At 50.9% G+C, this 18,619-nt stretch overlaps 1 protein-coding gene and 1 non-coding gene across 2 annotated transcripts in view; one reads left to right on the top strand and one right to left on the bottom strand.

Annotated features, from left to right (window-relative positions):
• Nucleotides 1-14,300, top strand: part of PLXNA2 (plexin A2) — a 198,460-nt gene extending 184,160 nt beyond the window's left edge. Inside the window, exons 23-32 of the mRNA XM_015586276.2 lie at nt 921-1,000; nt 1,202-1,348; nt 1,967-2,126; nt 2,518-2,621; nt 6,332-6,431; nt 7,404-7,594; nt 8,938-9,107; nt 11,601-11,813; nt 12,762-12,912; nt 13,607-14,300. Of these exons, the coding sequence (XP_015441762.2) occupies nt 921-1,000; nt 1,202-1,348; nt 1,967-2,126; nt 2,518-2,621; nt 6,332-6,431; nt 7,404-7,594; nt 8,938-9,107; nt 11,601-11,813; nt 12,762-12,912; nt 13,607-13,702 (1,412 nt within the window). The 3' untranslated portion in view covers nt 13,703-14,300. The remainder of the gene's footprint in view (nt 1-920; nt 1,001-1,201; nt 1,349-1,966; nt 2,127-2,517; nt 2,622-6,331; nt 6,432-7,403; nt 7,595-8,937; nt 9,108-11,600; nt 11,814-12,761; nt 12,913-13,606) is intronic.
• Nucleotides 12,215-12,333, bottom strand: LOC112476525. Its single transcript, XR_003045122.1, has one exon. It is a non-coding gene; the product is annotated as a 5S ribosomal RNA (ribosomal RNA).
• Nucleotides 14,301-18,619: the final 4,319 nt, after the last annotated feature.

Genomic DNA, 18,619 nt, shown 5'->3' with positions numbered 1-18,619 from the left:
GGGGGGTACTGGGCGGGGCCAAGGGAGAAACCTACGATTTCTTCTGCATTGTCACTCTCTCCTGGGCCCAGATCTGGGAGCGGCCCTGGCAAATGCCTGGGATTTACTGCAACCAGAGGGTATAATTTGCACCACGTGCAGGGAGTTAAAATACCCCTCAGGCATTCTCATCACGGAGGATCTGTCACAGCAGCTTTGTTCCTTCCTGAGTCCCAAGATCGGCAGCCGAGGATGGGGGTGGGGGAGGGGCGCGCTTGCAGAAGCAGATCCCTGTCAGCTAAACACTTGAACACACTGCTCTCTACCTGAAGGGCTGGGATTCATGACCCTGCACGACAGCAATTATGATAGCTGTTGGATACCAGGCATTACATATATTAACTCATTCAACCTTGACAACCATCCTGTGGGATAGATGATGGTGATGATGATGATGATCCCCATTTAGAGATGGGGAAACTGAACCCAAAGAGATGAAATCACTTCCCCAAGGTCACCCAGCCTGTAAATGGCAGAGCCAAGATTTGAACCCAGGCAATCTGGCTCTGAGTGTTTGGAGGGGCAGGTACCTGGTACCTGCAAAACAGAGTATAGCATTCAGGCATGCAGGAAGTCCCGGAGGGATGGGGAAACTATGTATCACCCGGAGGCCAGAAGGGAATCGGGAGAACTGGTTCCTTGTACCCCTGTGGGATGGGGAACTGGGTACTTTCCCCGGCAGCATGGAGTACCAGTTCATTTTCACAGGAAATTAAGGCCCAGGAAGAAGAAACCACTGGCCCAAGGTCACACTTGTAGTTACTAGTGGACTTGAGCTAGGACCCAGGTGTCCTTCAGTGCCCTGTTGTTCTCTTGGGCCATCCGCCACACAATGAAACCCCTACCCTGAAACCCTTCCTAAAAGACTGCTCCTTGTCCCTTCTCCCACCCCAGGACAGAGTCTGTGGCCGAGAAGATGCTCACCAATTGGTTTGCCTTCCTCCTGCACAAATTCCTGAAGGTGAGTGGGAGTGGGACGGGGGCCGCGGTTGAGAGCAAGATGAGGGGCTGCTCCTCTGAGCCCGGCCATCGGGGCTGCATGGGGAGCCCCTCAGGAACAGGGACCTACCCGGCTGGGGTGCTGCAAAGCAAGGCGGGCCTGGGAGTGTGATCAGGAGAGGACGGGGTGGAGCCGGTGCCACCACCCTGCCTTCGCCCGCAGGAGTGCGCGGGGGAGCCACTCTTCATGCTCTACTGCGCCATCAAGCAGCAGATGGAGAAGGGCCCCATCGACGCCATCACGGGTGAGGCCCGCTACTCCCTGAGCGAGGACAAACTCATCCGGCAGCAGATCGAGTACAAGACCCTGGTAAGGAGGCCGGAAGCTCTGGTTCCTGCTTTCCCCTCTGACCGCAAAACCAGTCTGAGGGGTCAGTAAAGAGGCTGGGAGACCGGCCAGTCAGAGGGCAAGTCCAAGTGTACCAAGGCCAGGTAGACCTACCTGGGTGCCCTTGCACCTCATTTAGTGGGCCCATAGAGCTCTTGCCTCAGTTTACCAGAGATAATATTGGGTGGAGAAAGATCACTCATCATTAGGTATGAGAAAATCAGTGTTGTGGGAAGGAATGTGAATCTGTGGATTCCTAATAGGGAGGCTTTGGGGCAGTGGGGGGCCAGCCCTGGATACACCTGGAGCCATCTCTGAGGCCCAGGATGGCCTGTTCCAGGATGACAGATCCCATAACCCATCCAGGAGCTGGAAAGTAGAGTTCCGATTCTTTGAGAAATAAGGGGTGGGCAGAATGACTCTGGCTGTCATTGGCAAATGGCAGGGAGGTGAAAGCAAGTGAGGCACAGACAGAGAGGCACCCCGTTTCTCCTGTGAGGGCGGGGGCCTTGGAAAGAGAAGGTGCCTTCCGAGGCCTCGCTTCCTCCCCTTCCACTGCCCCCTCAACGCCCTCATGCTCCCCCTCTTTTCCTCTTGCAGATCCTGAACTGCGTCAACCCCGACAACGAGAACAGTCCGGAAATCCCAGTGAAGGTGTTAAACTGTGACACCATCACACAGGTCAAGGAGAAGATCCTCGACGCTATCTACAAGAACGTGCCCTACTCCCAGCGGCCGAGGGCTGTTGACATGGACCTGGGTAGGAGGCCTGGCTTGGAGTGTAGGGCCATAGCTGGACAAGCGGCTTCCAGGAGGGCATCCGGCAGCGGGAGGGCATGGGGAGAAGGGAAGCCCTGCCCTGCCTACGGCCCCTCCTGGGGGTGTGACTGGGTCCTGCCCAGGTGAGGGGCCACCTGAAATACTGCTCCCAGGGCACTGCCTGCTCAGATGTGGCTGCCTCTGGTGAGACCTGCATTTCTGCCCAGCTGCCTGGACCCCATGGAGCCCTGGACGTCTTAAGAGCTATCATTGCACCAGCTTGAGGGGGTTGGGGTTGCTAGGTCCCTAGAAGAGGAAGGACTGGGAGATTCTGGCTGGCGGCCCCCGCCCCTCATAGTGACCTGCACCAACCCCCACCCTCCCCACCCCAGAGTGGCGTCAAGGCCGGATTGCCCGGGTCGTGCTCCAAGATGAGGACATCACCACCAAGATCGAGGGTGACTGGAAGCGGCTCAACACGCTGATGCACTATCAGGTGATGGAAGGAGCTTTGTGCCAGGACCTTTGTCCCAATTGTCCCCTTCCCTCTAAGGTTTGCTTCTAGGCCTTCAAAAGTCTGAAGGGGTTTTCTTATTTTTCCTTTTCTCCTCCTCCCCGAGCCTAGAGCAGTGATTCTTAGCCATGGCTGCCCATTAGAATTACTGGGGGAACTTATCAAAGACATGAGTGCCAGACCGGCCCCCGAGAAACCGATCTAACTGGTCTGGAAGAAGCTAGTAGGCATTGCTATCCTGTTAGCCTGACATCTGAAGAAAAATTGCATAAAATGAAGTTCTCCACAAGGACAACCACCCTAGGTGTCTGCTGCTTTCTCTCTCTGGTATCTTACAAGTGCAGCTTATACTTCTCGCTTGCAGTATAGCAGGAAATCGGATAGACTTGTTTTCAGGCCTTACATTCCGTCACTTGCTAGCTGCTGTCTTTGGGGAAATTACTTAAGCTCTCATCCTTCTTATCTGTAAAATGGGGTTAATGGTGATCCCTGCCCTGTAAAGTTGTGTGGAATAGATTACATATAGCGCACTGGAAAACACATTGAAGAGTAAAAAAAAAAAAAAAAAAATCCTAGCAAAATGAAAGATCCAGGAGGCATCCATTCCCCCCTGCCCTGCCATGGTAACCAGCCTCAGCTGGGGTTCTCTGTAAGAATAAGCACAAGAAGGCAGGTTGGGACTCAGGAAAAATAATGAAATAGAAGCTGAAAATGAGAGACACCAAGGGAAATTAAACCAACCAGAGGAAGTGCCTGAGGCTGCAAGACCCAGGGGGGCAGCCCGATTAATAACATCCTCCTCTGTCCCATCTCACACGGGAGGGTGCAGAGGGCTGGCAGGTGGGGCTCTGAGGTACCAGGTCGCCAACCACCAGGAAGCTGCGTCAACCCCAACAATGAGAACAGTCCAGAAATCCCAGGGGGTCCTAACAGCCGAAAAGAGCTGATTGGGAGCCTCCCAGGGCACAGAAGAAGCTGGGGGCCACTGGGGAAACCCCAAAACACTTCTCTCTCGTCTTCATCCCCTACTGGCCTGCATCCCCCACCCCAGATGGAGGGAGTGTGGCGTAGTGGGGAGAGAAAGGGCTTTGCGAGCTGTATTTAAACCCCAGCTTCCCCCCTCACGGTGGTGTGACTTTAATCTCTCGGAACCGGGCTCCTCATCTGTAAAGCAGAAATTTGCGAAGGTGATTGGAAGGGTTAGAAACAACAGGTGAGGTGCCCAGATGTACATGTACATTTTGGGAGCTGTAATCATTCCGTGTTGATCCCACCCCCACTTCAAGGTGCTTAATGCATCCTGTAGAACAGTTTTAATGAACCAATTAGAGCTGGAGAATAAAGTGCAAAACAGCATAGCATTATGCCCCCAAATTATTAGTTTCTCGGGGGCAGGAGTAGGGCCTTTCTTCTGTGACTATGATGCCCTAACTCTGTCACTGGGCTGTCCGTCTGATGGCTCCCAATCAGAAGAATGAAGTATTCTATTTTTACAGTGCTCACCATACAAAGCACTTTCAATTCCCTGATGTCATTTATCATTCATGTATTCATTCATTCCTCAAATATTTACGGAGCTTTACTGAGTGCACAGCACTTCTCACATGCTAGGCTTGAGTGACAGGGGACCACAGGGATTATTCTTCCCTTTGGGAGAAGATGATGATGATGATGCTCATAATAGCAGCACTAATGCCGACACTTACTGAGTGCTCACTGGGCACCCGGCACCAGGCACTGCCCTTGGCCTTTCGTGCCCTAACTCCTTTAATCTGCACAACAAACTCAGACAAGATTATTGTCCTCTTTGACAAATAAGACAACTAACTGAGGCGCAAAGTGGTTAAGTGACTTTCCCGAAGTCATGTAGCCAGGAATTGGCCCGATCAAGGTCAGACCCAACCAGGCATATTGACCACAAATTTATGCTGCCTGTTGATCAAGAGAAAGAAAGATGGGAGGGGGCGGGGATTTAGTGATGAGACCTGCAATTGAGTTGAACTGTGGTCATTCAAGTCACCTTGTGCATCTTCCTTTAGGTGACAACAAACCATAAATGATAACATAATCGGTTCTTCCTGAGAGTGTAAACCTCCACCCTGTTAGGCTTTCGAAGCATCATTCCTAGGCTGTCCGTTGCAAGGAGAGTTCCTGAAAAACAGAGGTAGAGAGTCCCCCTCAGTTCCAGACCTGATGCTAAGGGTGCAAACTGCTAGTGTCCTGGGAGCTGCCCCAGCTGGGAAATCGTGGAGCACTGGCACCTTTCAGGTGCTGTGAAGAGCACAGGACCGTGCAGCTTTTAGGCCATCAGGTCAAAACATTGTCCTCTCTTACTCTCCCTGAAGTCAAAGGTCTTTGGAGCTTCTACGGAAAATCTGCATAATCTTAATTAACAAAGTGATGTTAAAAACTTCCTGGGCTCTTGTTGATTTATAGGGAGGGTAAAATTAAACACCACTACTAAAACCAGCTATCAGAGAATCTCGTTAGCGCTAATGTTCATTTATAGTTCAACTTTCCAATATTTAATTCTTTTTTGGCGGGAGAGAAGGACTGACAATTTAAGACCCAGAAAGATGGTTTTACGACTGGTGCAGCTATAAATCAAACTTACAAAGTTCATAAAAATTGTTAAAATAAAAAATGGTTTAATAGGAATGTTTTATGGCCCATAACATTATTATAGCTGTTTTATTCTCTCTGCGTTAGAGGTTTAATTAGATGACCACAATTCTGGGGATTCTTCGTTTTTATTGGATGGAGGGTAATCTTAATTCATGGTGGCCCCAAATGTCTTCAATATGGCTCCTCATTTATCAGCCTTTGCCCTACGGGCTGGGTGCTGAGCCTGCACACCCTCACAGAGAACAGGGCAACGCACTGTCTTTCTCGCTGGCTCCCTAAGAACAGCAGCTCGGGTGGGAAAACTCCTCAAGGTGGCCCAGGCATTATAGGGCCAGAAAGAAATTATAGGCCAGAAAGAAATCAGAGCCAAAACAGAATACAGACTTCAGACCAGGGCGACTCGAAATAAAATCCCGATTAGGATGTAATGAGAGCATGAACCCTGGGTCCTGACAGACCTGGCTACAGAGTGGCTCCACCAGGTATTAAGTGTGGTACCGTGAAGATGTTGGTTAGCCTCTCAATGCTTGAATTTTCTCATTTGTAAAATAGGAATCATTGTAGGTAACTCACAAGGTTGAAGGGAGGCCAGGTCTAGCCCAGCACTGCCCAATAGAAAAATAATGCAAGCCACATGTATAATTTAAAATTTTTACTAGCCACATTTAAAAAGTAAAAATAAACCGATAAAATTAATGTCAACGATATATTTTATTTAACCCAATTGATCTAAAATAATTATCATTTCAGCATGTAATAAATATAAAAATTATTAATGGGATAGTTTGTATTATTTTTACTCATGCTAACTCACTGAAATCCAGTGTGTAGTGAACATTTATAGCACATTTCCATTCAGGCGCTTCTGGTGCATCTCAGTTCAGACTTAGCGAATTTCAAGTGCTCAGTAGCCACGGTGGTGAGTAGCTACCGTGGTAGACAGGAATTGTTTCTAGTATTCCCGAACTCCTCACATGCTACCCCACACCTATTCCATAACCTCGTAGAGGTACTTGACTGTTCAGTTTCCCAAGACACTGACACTATACTTTTCATATCCTTCGCAGGTGTCAGACAGATCGGTAGTGGCTCTGGTCCCTAAACAGACCTCCTCCTACAACATCCCTGCCTCTGCCAGCATCTCCCGGACATCCATCAGCAGATATGGTGAGGACCAGGAAGGCAGCCTGGGCAGCTCAGAGCGGGGTCTTCTGTGACTTACCAGGGACCACTCGCCGTCCATTCTGATAGCAGGAAGTCCTGGCTGCTGCCAGCCTCCAAGCAAAGGCCTTTGCTTGTTTGTTTCTTTCCTCTCTAATCCAGTCATTTCCAAAATAGCTCGTCTCCTCAGAGCTATGGGAGCAGGTGGCACCATGTGCCCTTCCTTCGATAGCCCGGGCCTGGTCAAGGAGTCCTAGGGGCCCAGAACCAGGAGGGGGCACCTGGAGGGGAGGTTCATATAGCCCAGTCTCTGCCTATTGTCCTGGCTGAGTAAGAGCCCGCTTTTACTCTGTGGTGTCCCAGTTTGGGCAATAAATTGGCCATCCTAGCCTGTCCACCACTGAGGAGTGCTAGAGCCCCCAGTGCCCTCTGGGCAATGAGATTACAGTACTCTCCTCTCTCTTACTGTTTTCTCTGGTTTCACTAAGGTTTCGGGCTGTCCAGCTAAAGGACACCTCAGAGCTAAGGCTAGTGGCTCCAAAAAGGCCTTGGTAATTCCATATTCTAGGCCCCAAGTAAGAAGGGCCCCATTTACTCCCAAGAGGCAAGATTACGGCTCACAGCTCCTTAGTATCCAGATTTTTATCAAAGCACCTATGAAAATATCAGTTTGACATTTTACCTATTGATTAATCTTTGCGGGAAGCGTCAGGAGAGGGGGACTCCCAAATTCCCGATGGTCTCTCCAGCTCACAGAATTTCTCATTCCTCTTTTTACGAAAAGGTTTCAGGCTGTCCTCGTGCCTCCAGGGATTTCTAAAATAACCCACCCAAAGCAAGGCCCCAAGGCTCCCCTTCCAATTGACGCTGGTTTATTCCGAATGAGTGTAGCAGCTGGGCAGGTATTCTAGAAGGATTCTTCAAGCAAGGATGATGAAATCAGTTGCTCACAGGCCTCCACTGCCCCCTTCTCCTCAGACTCCTCCTTCAGGTACACAGGCAGTCCTGACAGCCTGCGGTCCCGGGCCCCCATGATCACCCCAGACCTGGAGAGTGGGGTCAAGGTGTGGCATCTGGTGAAGAACCACGACCACGGGGACCAGAAAGAAGGTGACCGGGGCAGCAAGATGGTATCCGAGATCTACCTGACCCGGCTGCTGGCCACCAAGGTAACTCTTGCTCTGCCCAGCCCAGGGAGGACACCGTGCAGTGTGTCCTTCGAGGGGACTCGTTCAGACAAGCAGGCCCAGGTCTCCACGCAGGCTTCCCAGGGAATCAGCCATTGTGGTTCTCTACCCTTTGGCAAAATCATAATGATACCGTTGTTTCGGTCGTTACTCTTCAGAGGAGGGGCTCCCCCATGTCTGGGCCTGTACCCCTTAGGGAGATGTTGTTTTCTTATTGGTGTTAACTGGACAAATGTGCCAGCCTTCACCGTCATTGCCTTTTCCATCCACTTTCTGGCCACAATGGGAGGGAAAGCATGAAGTTCTGGTCCCGCCCATAAGCTGGGGGAGCTGGTCCTGCTCCATCCCATCTACTCCTAAATGTTGCTGGAAGTGAGGCACAGCAGTGCTGGAAGCTGCGATCTATCTTACAGCTTCCTTCACAGAGAACTAATGAGCCTGTAAGTGTGGCAGTCATACATCCCGTATAGGCCAGGCCAGGCTGGGTTTCAAATGCTCTCTCCCACGGACCACACAAAAATGCCACTGAAATTCCAATACAGTGGCATCTAGATTACAGCTCTCAGATTTGCTTCCAGAAGTGACACAGAAATATACCATCGGACCACGCGTCTCAAATTTTGCTTCGCCTAATAGGTTAATAAGGGACTGACAAAGAGACACCAGAAAAAGTTGTAATTTTCCTGACCTTCAGAGGTGTTCCTCGAACCTGTAAACTGTGGGACCGAGGCCCAGCCTTGTCTCCGCCTCAGAAGCCTTCCAAGGCCGTGTGGGTCAGAGCGATGCCTGAGTGTTCTTGAATCTGGACCCTTCACCCTCACGCAGCTCCCACTCCAGAGACACCACTTAGCACAGGCCACTAATATCAGAAGCCTCTTCACGCCTTCCTATCTCTCAGACCCTCTGAGGGCCTGCCGTGTTCCTGCCAGGGGGCTCCCAGTCCCCCGGCTGCTTCTTCAGACACTTTCTTGTACCAGTCTTTGACCACCACCCCCCACCCCCCCAATTCCCACGGGGAGCCTGGACTCAGAAGACTCATCATCTCCCTAACGAGCGCCCTCCCGGCATGAACACAAGCATAAACGTGGCATGTGCCTGAAAGTCGGAGGAGATCTTCCCAGAAATCTGCAGCCCATTTAGTCCCTGCCGCCTCCCCAACACCCCAACAGTCCCCTCCCCACCTCAACACTGTCTGCTCGGCCTGGCATCACAGACAAATTTCCAAGGCAGCATTGGTCCCAGGCACCATCTGGCTGGCCCGTCTGCTGCCTGTTGCCTCCTCCCCAACCCTTCGCTTCATACTCTCCCCCCTGCCCCCCACCCAGGGCACCCTGCAGAAGTTCGTGGATGACTTGTTTGAGACCTTGTTCAGCACTGTGCACCGGGGCAGCGCACTTCCCCTGGCCATCAAGTACATGTTTGATTTCCTGGATGAGCAGGCAGACAGACACAGCATCCACGACACAGATGTGCGGCACACCTGGAAAAGCAACTGGTAACTGCTGGGGAGCCCGGGGGGAGAGGCAGCCTGGAGAGGCTGCAAGCTGTGTGGGGTGGGGACCAGCAGGGACCCGAGAGATGGGGGAGGCTGCTCTCTGTGACTGGTAATCCCAGGCTCCTCAGACAAATAGCGCACAGATGCTCTGTAGAGCCACCACAGTCCCCAGGCTGCCGCCACGTGGGGCCTGCCTGGCTTGGGGCCCAGTACCAGGACACATCCTTGAGCTCTGCCCTTTTAGGTTGAGACCCTCCTTGGGAAGCACCTTCTCCCTGGCTCTGAGAGCTCTGGTTTTTCAGAAAAGGGAGCTGGGGGAACCTACACAAAGAGCCCCATTCAAGACCTAGAAGCAGAACTTCAAAGCCGAGGCAGTGCGGGCATTCTGAGCGGGGCAAAACTAAGGCACTTCCTGAGACCCAGGAGCCCCAAGTTAGACAGAGACCCCTGAGGAAAGTGGCCAGCATTTGGGAGAGAGCTCACATCTTCTGTAGACTGGAGCCCACCGACTAGGAGGATGTCATCACAGAGTCGATCCCTGAAGGCCAAGTTTTTACCCTCGGCTTTCAGGAAGCAGCAGGCGGATGTCCTGCAGACGTGACTCTTCCCCATAGCAGTGGGAGAAAGCGGCTCCCACAGGCCCCTGACATAAGACTTTTCTTTCCTGGGTTTGAACCTGAACCACAGACCAAGCTAAGGTCTGGCTTTCAGGTCAGACAGGGCCTGGCCAAGACCCTGAGTCCAAAATCTTCTTTCGGGAAAGAGAACGGCGAGCGGAGGTCCAGGCATTTGGGTTGGGCAAGCAGCCCACACAGCTGTCTGGAGTCAGCGATCTCCTCAGAAAACCAAGCCGACACAGATGGGCCCAGGCTGTTATTTGGGAATCAAAAGTCCTAGCAACGGGCAAAACACTTTGGAAATACCCAGCCCCAACCCCATATAGTCCTTCCCTCTCTGGGGTGTGGTGGTTCTGAGCCCTCCAGCCTGCGGCTTTGATCACAGAGAAATGAAATGGAAAGGCTCGGGGGCGAGGGACAGCAGGCCGGCATGCGCTTTGCCGGGCCGGCCTTGCGTCTACATCCCCCATCGGGCCCACAGCTGTCTCCTCCGCTTCGCAGGATCCCAGCCCAGCACTGGGAGTAGGCAATTTCAGGGAAATCAGGAGAAAATTCTGGATTATTCCCATCTCTGTGCCTTCTGTTGTGGCCAGGCCCTAGTCATAGGAATGGCCTACCCTGGTGTTGTGGCGGAGTCCCCTTATCCAGACCTCAAATAGCTAATGTCCAAGGAGAGAATGTCGAAAGCTCCCCAGAGCTGCGGGAGGAAGGGAAGGGTGGAAGAGATGCATCCTCTGAGCTGAGGCAGCTCCTCCCCAGTTCGAGGAAAGCGAGTGATCTCTTTGCATTTTGAAAGATGAGCAGAAATGATAATGGAAGGGGCGTTGAATAGGCAGAGCTGATCCTTCCTGAGACTTGGCAGGACTGAGATATTTGGGAAAGTTTGGGGTCCATGAGTGTCAAGAGAAGATGAAGGACGGGAAAGTAGAGATTATAGGCTGGGTTGCTGAAACATCACCTCAGGCCAGAAGGAGAAGCCAGGGACAGAGTTCACTCCACAGAGGAGCCAAAAGAGTTAAGGCCTGGGAGGCAGCTGGAAGAGAAGGCAAAGTTGGAAAAGGCAGGAGAAACAGCAGCTGTTCTGGATTTGAAGGGGAATAAATGGGCTTATCCTCCTGCCTCAGGAGCAGAGAAAATGCATTCTGCTCTGATTATAAATTCCCACTTTGCGGAAGGAACTCCCCTAAGGACTGATCAGCTCCTCTTGGGGTGGGAAAAACTCTGCGATCCAGTGAGTCATATCCAGGGCACCAACAATGGCCTCCGCCTCACCCTCTGCCCCTGCCCGGACCTCTGGGGAGAGTCTGGAAAGAGCTGCCCCCAGGGGAGCCCATTCCTCAGCCCCGCAGGCCTGGGCGGGCAGTGGGAAGGGGCTCCGGAGGCCGGGCTGGGCGGGGAGCACAGGTGGTGCCCTTTGTGCCCGCTCTGAGGCCGTGCCTGGGGCTGCTGGCTGCCTTGAGTCCAGACAATGGCCATGGCCAAGGGCACTGTGAAAAGAGGCTAGGAGCCTGGTGGCTTTGTTTGAAACTCTGAGAAAATCGTGCAGTTCTCTGTACTTGGGCTGTCCTAGGGGCACAGAAGCCTTTGGAAAAAACTGCCAGGAGGGAACAGAACCTGCCCCATGCCCACCCCTCAGCTGTTAGAAAGCAGGGTCGGCGCCCCGTTAGGGTACAGTGGCACCCCTCCTTTTCTTCCAGGGGCAGGAACAGCTTAAACTAAATTAGCAGCCAGGGCTGGATCAGATTTCTGTGATTTCATTTCCTTGCCCTTCGGAGAAGGAATTTTGCCTTTCGGGGGTGAGGAGAAATATTAGTGGACAGCTTCGGGGGTGCAGCCGAGGTGCAGCCCGTGGGATCTGTTCTGCTTTTTCATACAGCCTCCCTCTGCGCTTCTGGGTGAACGTGATCAAGAACCCCCAGTTTGTGTTTGACATCCACAAGGGCAGCATCACGGACGCCTGCCTCTCCGTGGTGGCCCAGACCTTCATGGACTCCTGCTCCACGTCGGAACACCGGCTGGGCAAGGACTCCCCCTCCAACAAGCTGCTCTACGCCAAGGACATTCCCAGCTACAAGAGCTGGGTGGAGAGGTCAGTAGCGCCCTCGGGACAGACCCAAGCCCTGGTGTGCCCGCTGCATTTGCCACCCTGCGGGCTTCACTGACCCAGGGTTTTTGGTACCTTGGGGACCGTGTGCCCCCAACCTCTCCCTTGTCTACACTTCCTTCCAGGGGAAGGAAGGGAAGCTTTGTGCCCTTGGAAGTCAGATCATTGTCACTCTGATTGTCATTTATTAAGCACATGCTAAGCACTCGGCATTGTGATATTTTATTTTATTTTATATTTTATTTTATATTTTATTTTATTTTATTTATTTTATTTTATTTACTTTGTTTTGTTTTGTTTTGTTTTTTTAGGTGAGGCAACCCTTGATTGACCTCACAGATTGCAAGGACCTTGTCAGCTTACGATCCCTTATTTTTTAATTTTTACGCCTACAGCACCTGGTCTTCCTAGGTGGTCTCCCATCCAAGCACTACCCAGGCCCGACCCTGCTTAGTTTCCGAGATCAGATGGGATCGGGCTTGTTCAGGGTGGCATGGCCGTAGACAGCACTGTGATATTTATATGTATCATCTCAGATAAAAAGGGTTGTAAAGTAGGTGTTATTATCATCCCCATTTTACTGATGAGGAAATGGAGGCACAGAGAGGCTACGTAACTTGCCCAAGGTTACACAGCTAGCAGGTAGTAGAGCTGAGATGAATACAAGGAGTCTGGTCAGAGTCTGGGCTTTTAAGCACTCTAGGGGGCACTGCCACCAGGAGCTCAGAGCTTGATGGAATCTGGCCTTAGGGAAGACCAGTCTCCAGGTCTCATCCTCAGCTTGAGGCAAGAGGACAAAGGAAGCCACATTGGAAGAGAAATAGGGCGGCAGGAACAATTGGGGACAACTCGAGCTTGCAAGGGCCTAGGACAGATTGGTGTAGGCAAACACTTGCTGAGTCCTCATCAAGGAGCCTGTCCTCTCTACGGCAGATACTACGCAGACATCGCCAAGCTCCCCGCCATCAGTGACCAGGACATGAACGCCTACCTCGCTGAGCAGTCTCGCCTGCACGCTGTGGAGTTCAACATGCTGAGTGCCCTCAATGAGATCTACTCCTATGTCAGCAAGTACAGCGAAGAGGTGAGACGGGACCCTGGAAGGGAGGGAAACCAACACGCAGCGAACAAGGCGGTTAAACGGAATGCCTGGCCCAGTTCTTAAATAACAGCGTCAAGGGGTCGTTTAGAAAACCCATTCTTGGAGTCAAAAACCCTTGAGCTCAAAAGTCATTCTCATTTTTTTAGAAGGCAGCCTAACCTCTCTTGATTCATGGAGCACTTACTTATACATTCCATTGTCTTTTCACTCATTGTTAACATAATAAATAACACTTAATAATGTCATTGTTTTTCAGTTGAAAGTGTTGTACGATTAATTTCATTTTTTCTTTGACAATGAATCAGACTCTTCTTTGCATTTGAGCAGATCCTTTCAGTTACATTTCAGATAGACAGGTGAGACTTAACATGAATAGGACAGCTTCAGAGAATTCTCAAGTCACGTATTAGCATTGTACCTGAAAGTAATATTAGTAATGATAATAATAGCTAACACACAGTACTTTCTATAGACCAAATATTGTCTTAAACACCTTAGATATAATATACATACATATATATACATTACATACATACACATATCTTCAAATAATCAGGTACGTCATTTAGGGTTATGTCTGTGAGGGCAGAATGGAAAGGCTGATAGAAGGATTCGAGAAACGGCGTCTTCTCTGCTGAGTCCTGAAGTCTTCCCCACCTTTGTCTTTGTTCCTTAGCTCATTGGGGCACTGGAGCAGGACGAGCAGGCTCGGCGCCAGCGGCTGTCATACAAGGTGGAACAGCTCATAAATGCCATGTCCATTGAGAGCTGAGAGACGGAGCCTCCTGTTCTGGGAAGAGGGGGACCTGTGGAAGCCATCACACTGGGAGTCTCAGAAGGAAGGACACGTGATGGGGATCAGACCCCAGAGCTTACTGTCTGTCCCCTGAGACCTCATCTCGGGGAGAGGGGAAGGCCCCTCTCCCCATGCCGGCCAAGTTTCATCACAGGCAGTTCCTGCAGGGAGAGATCCTGGGCGACGTCCATCCCCCGGGAGAACAAGGGAGACGCAGGCCGTGGAGACGGTGCTCCTTCAAGCCGAGAGGCACGAGCTGGGCACAGTTCTGCCTCTGTGACTGCTGCTTTGCATGAAAACTCATTTGATGTATATTGGGGAAATAATGAGAACTTTATTTAATTTTTTTTAAGAAAAAGGAAAACCAGAAATAAAACAAAACAAAAAGCCTCCCTGTTAATCCCGTCCCACTTTTGTTGAATTCTGGTTTCTCTCCTCCTTCCTTCTTTTGCTCCCATCCCTCCTTCCATGTCTAACTCCTGTTTTCAAATGCCAGAAAAAGAGATGCTAAGAGAAATTGGAAGGAAAACGATTATTTCCTTTCCCTTGAAATTATATTAAAAAAAAAAAAAAATGATGAGAAGAAGAATGAGCACAAGTTTGCACCAAACACTTTGCAAAAATAGAGGCCAGTAAAACCTGGAATTATCCGGGCAGCCCGAAGAGCCTGGGAACTGCGAACTTCGCGCCAATTGCAAAGCCAGCCTGGCTGACTGGAAAGTGAGCTTTACAAACCACACACCTGTATATTCTCATCTCTTAAGAGGAGATACGTGTCTGTAGAGTGCCAATGCTTTTGGCTACCGTTTTTTCGTGTGTGTTTGTTTTTGTTTCATTTAATCCTAAACCTTGACACATGAGGAGCTGATCTTTGGTACTTTTCCTTTTGGTTTCCCTAAAGTTACTACCAGAAGTGGAGGAGAGGTGGGCCTCCCCCAGACCAGATGCCTGGTCTCCCTGTGGACATTGGGCAGCTCTGCCTTACATCAATCGCTGTCATAAACCAGGCGCCCTGCGGAAAGGGCCTGGAGGCACGTGGGCCAGGCCTCCCGGAGGTTCCCTGTGGGAGCCAATGTGGGAACATGGGTGTTCGGCCTCAGATTCCACTGCGATCCGCTAGTGGTTTTTACAATTAAAGAGAACACAAAAATCAAACACTGTTTACAGCAAGCAATACTTGAAGAGCATAGGTTAAAAAAGCTGCGGTATTTATTGCTATGCTTTCTTTCTTTCATTCTCTCGTGCCTGGGGAGGAGAGACGACCCTTCATTCATATGTGGACGCTCCTGAGGGCCTGAGCTCTCGCCTCAGGAGAAATGACTGTAGCATCCCCACCCGACTGTCTTCTGCTGCCTCTTTCTGCTTCTCATGTCCTTATGACTTTGAAGGACATGTGGATGGCTTCTCACTGGGCTCCTTCTCTTCTCTCTCCTGCTGACACCTAAAACCATGATGACCACCTCTCCCGAGTGCAGTTTCCAAACAAAGAGACCAGAGCTCCACGCCCTGGTCCAGCGGACCGTGGAAGCCAGTGGCAGTCGTCAAGAGCAGGGCGGCTCTGTTGGCGGCAGGACCTTCGTGATGGGGACAGCCATCAGAGCTTCCCGGCCTCCCACACTGGCAAGGATTCATGCAGCCAGCTCCAGCTTCTCTACAAGCAGCACCGGAGTGAGGAGAAAAGAGGACAAGAGAAAGGCAAAGAGATGGATGGCGGGGAGGCAGGCGGGAACCACCCTCCCCTTTCCACCTTCTACTTTTCAAGAGGCTGCAATGCTGGGAAACTGGACCAGCCACCCCCAGAGAGACAGACCAGGGTCATTTCTTCTCTAATTAACTCTGGTTCCCAGCTTCTCTGTGCCCCGATTTACCTCCAAACAATTCCAGTTTCCAGAGGCTCCGCTGACCGCATTGGATTCCCAGGAAAGGGCTGGGGGAAGGGGAGCTCCGAGGGCTGGCTTCCATCCCCTGCGTGTGGCTTTGAATCACTGAGCTAACCACACAGCAGACACCGCCTGGTCTCCTCAGCTCCAGTTTCTTGCCTGAATGCAGCTGACAAATGGAAAGAGAAAAGCATTCAGCAATATACTCAGGAAACTCGCTTGTTTTCATTCTAATTCACAACCAGCCAGGCCAAGGCTACTTTCTTCCGATAATCCACTTCTGTTAAAGTTTCTCTGGGCCCTATTAATAGCCTGAAAGAAATACTAATGACTGGCCTTCTGCACTAAGCCAAAGTGTTTTTTGCTCTTCACAGGACCCAAAGCTTATCAGCTCAGAGCCCATGATTTACAGAGATGAAAAGAGAGGAGATATGGGCAAGAGGAATGTGAGTGGGGGATTCTGTGCTACCCACAGAAAAATCCAGCCCACCCTCATTTTACTTCTGAGCTCTGAATGAAGGTTTTCTGATCACACCGCTGCTCAAACTGGCATCTAGGGCTGTGCTCTAGGAAGTTAGACATCTCAATTGCATCTTAACCAACCCTGACCTCTATGCATCCACCCAGGTATTTCCCAGCAGCTACTTGCGGTGACCACTCACTGCCTGTGGGGATGCTGCTTTGAAGTTTTTTGGAGAGTGTAGAGAATGACGGGGGGGTGAGGGGCAGACTGGAGAGTAGAGAGAAGAGGAGCCCGAGCTGGCAAGAGTGGCTTGGCCCCACTTCTCAGGATTCCATGAGGGAGCTGGGGAAGTTGAGTGGCCAAAGAAGTGGCACAGGGGCATCCCTGAGGAAGGAATTAAGGAAAAGGAAAAATCGGTTGAACTCAAGCCAGGCCATGAGAGTAAAAAGCCGTAGAGCCTTGCCCCCTCTCTGGCTTCCCACCTATCTCTCCTCCAACTCTTGGCTTTGAGTCACCAAGAACCCATGGAGTCCATGCCCTGCGGACCAGAGAGGAGAGGAAGCTGATCGGCCTCTCTTCTCACTATTGTCCAATTTGAAGATATTTTGACCTTGTGTGAGGAATAAATATTAAAGTCACAGTCCCTCCCCCACATGAAGCCATCCAGCTTGGAGGGAGGCAGGGAAGGAAGGCTCTCTTGAAAGTCAATCTAGCTTCATTTTGTTTTATTGCTCTGCAAAGAGACAATTCTCTGGAAAAGGAAAAGAACCTCAGAAAAGTGCTTGGCAAGACAGAGGGTGTTAATGGGTAAGATGGAGATAAGCAAGCTGTCCATCTTGGTGGAGCAAGTCCCTCCAGCCGGCCTGCTGCTGCTTCCTGCCCTGGGCATGGCATCAGGTACTACTGTGCTGGCGGCCCAGCCTCTCCCAACAGCACCTCTCAGAACCATTTCCAAGCCACCACTGACAGAGAGCTCTCTTCTTGCAGAGTTCAATCATTGAAAGCATGGATCAGCTATTAACTCCACTTGAGTGAGGGAACTGTTTCTTACATTCATTCATTCAGGGAACCTTCATGAGCTGCAACTATTTCCTAGGCGTTGCCCTAAGGGCTGAGAAACAGCAACAAACAAGACTAAGAAGGACCTTCTAGCAAATTTACATTCTTCAGGCTGCTGGTTCCTGCCACCAACTTAGCAGGCTCAGATCTCCTCCTCCACCTGCAGAGGGCAGGAGTTTTGTGGAAAGGGGTCCAGAAGAAGGAAGAAACCAACCAACCCAGCTGCCTTACCTTATTCTGGGGACATTACCCCGGCATGGAGAGCCTCCCTCATTTCCACTGCCACTGTCTCTTCCGGTGGTACATCCCTTGCTGCTTGAGCTCCGGACCTTTCTTCATTTCCACAAAATGAGGACAAGAAATAGCAGTGGAGACTCCTGGCCCTGTTGTGCATGAAGAAGTAATTGATGGGTGTGGTAGATTTAAAAGGGCCTGAGCAGAACACAGAACGCTCGAAGCCTCCCAGATAAATCTCCAGGTGCATTCCTGTTGCCACACCTGCCCCCCATTAACCCGCAGCCCGGAAACACTGAGCTACAGCTGCTCTGGGGGACACCCTCTTTTCCCAGCCACACTATCTGTCATGCCTGAGGCTCCCGGGGCCTGGCCACAGACAGGAAATAACTGAGACTGGGGTGGGGTGGGGCCTCCGTGGGTAAGAAAATGCAGAGCAGCGTCGTAGACACAGGGCTGTGGGAGTGGATCCCACAGGGAGACTTGGGAGGTGAAGTTCAGGGCCTTCTGCTGCCTCGTCGCAGGAGTGAGTTTTGAGAAAATGGCGGCATCTTCTTCATAACTCCGAAGGCTCTCTTCCCTCTTTCCTTTCTCTGGTTTCCTCGAAGAGTAAAGTTTTACCAGCTTTGGCTCAGTGATACCACGAATGAAAGATTAAGTTTCACTCCCGGAATTGGAAAAGTTCTGAAAAAGGATCAAGACCATGGTGTGTCACGTGGAGAGACAGCCCCGCAAGCAAACTGGAGATTCTCGGCCACCCAAACGAGATTCTCTGCCGTTTGTGGACACCCTCTCCTGGTTCTCCTCACCTTAAGGAAGCTCTGCCTTCAGACCAGGCTCTGTCTTTTCTGCAGTGCAGTCCACTCCTCCTGTTCCAGCCTCAAGATGGTGGCGGCCTCTAGATCTCAGTCGAGGCCCTGACTTATTGGCTTTCCCTTTGGGCATCACAGGAGCAGACGTTCTCAAGCAGTCAGGGAGGAAGAGACAAGCTACTTATACCACGAGACTAGGGACCTGAGCCTGCCTGCCTCTCCCCCAATTTCTCCTACCCAAACCCACTCTTCTCGACACTGGAATCTGTATTATATATATTTTTAAGAAAATACAATGATAGTTGTCTGGTTTTGTTGTTTTTACAGGTGTCGTGGAATAAAAACTGTAAGAAAATTAAGTATTTAAAATGTTCCAATAAAATGGGGTTTTTTTTGTTATTCTAATATATTGTGTACCTATTGTAAATATGAAACACTCCTATTT

Source organism: Pteropus alecto, unplaced genomic scaffold, assembly GCF_000325575.1.
Source record: "Pteropus alecto unplaced genomic scaffold, ASM32557v1 scaffold101, whole genome shotgun sequence".
Lineage (NCBI taxonomy): Eukaryota > Metazoa > Chordata > Mammalia > Chiroptera > Pteropodidae > Pteropus > Pteropus alecto.
The sequence above is the reverse complement of the archived record's forward strand: the minus strand, read 5'-3'. Positions and strand labels throughout refer to the sequence as shown.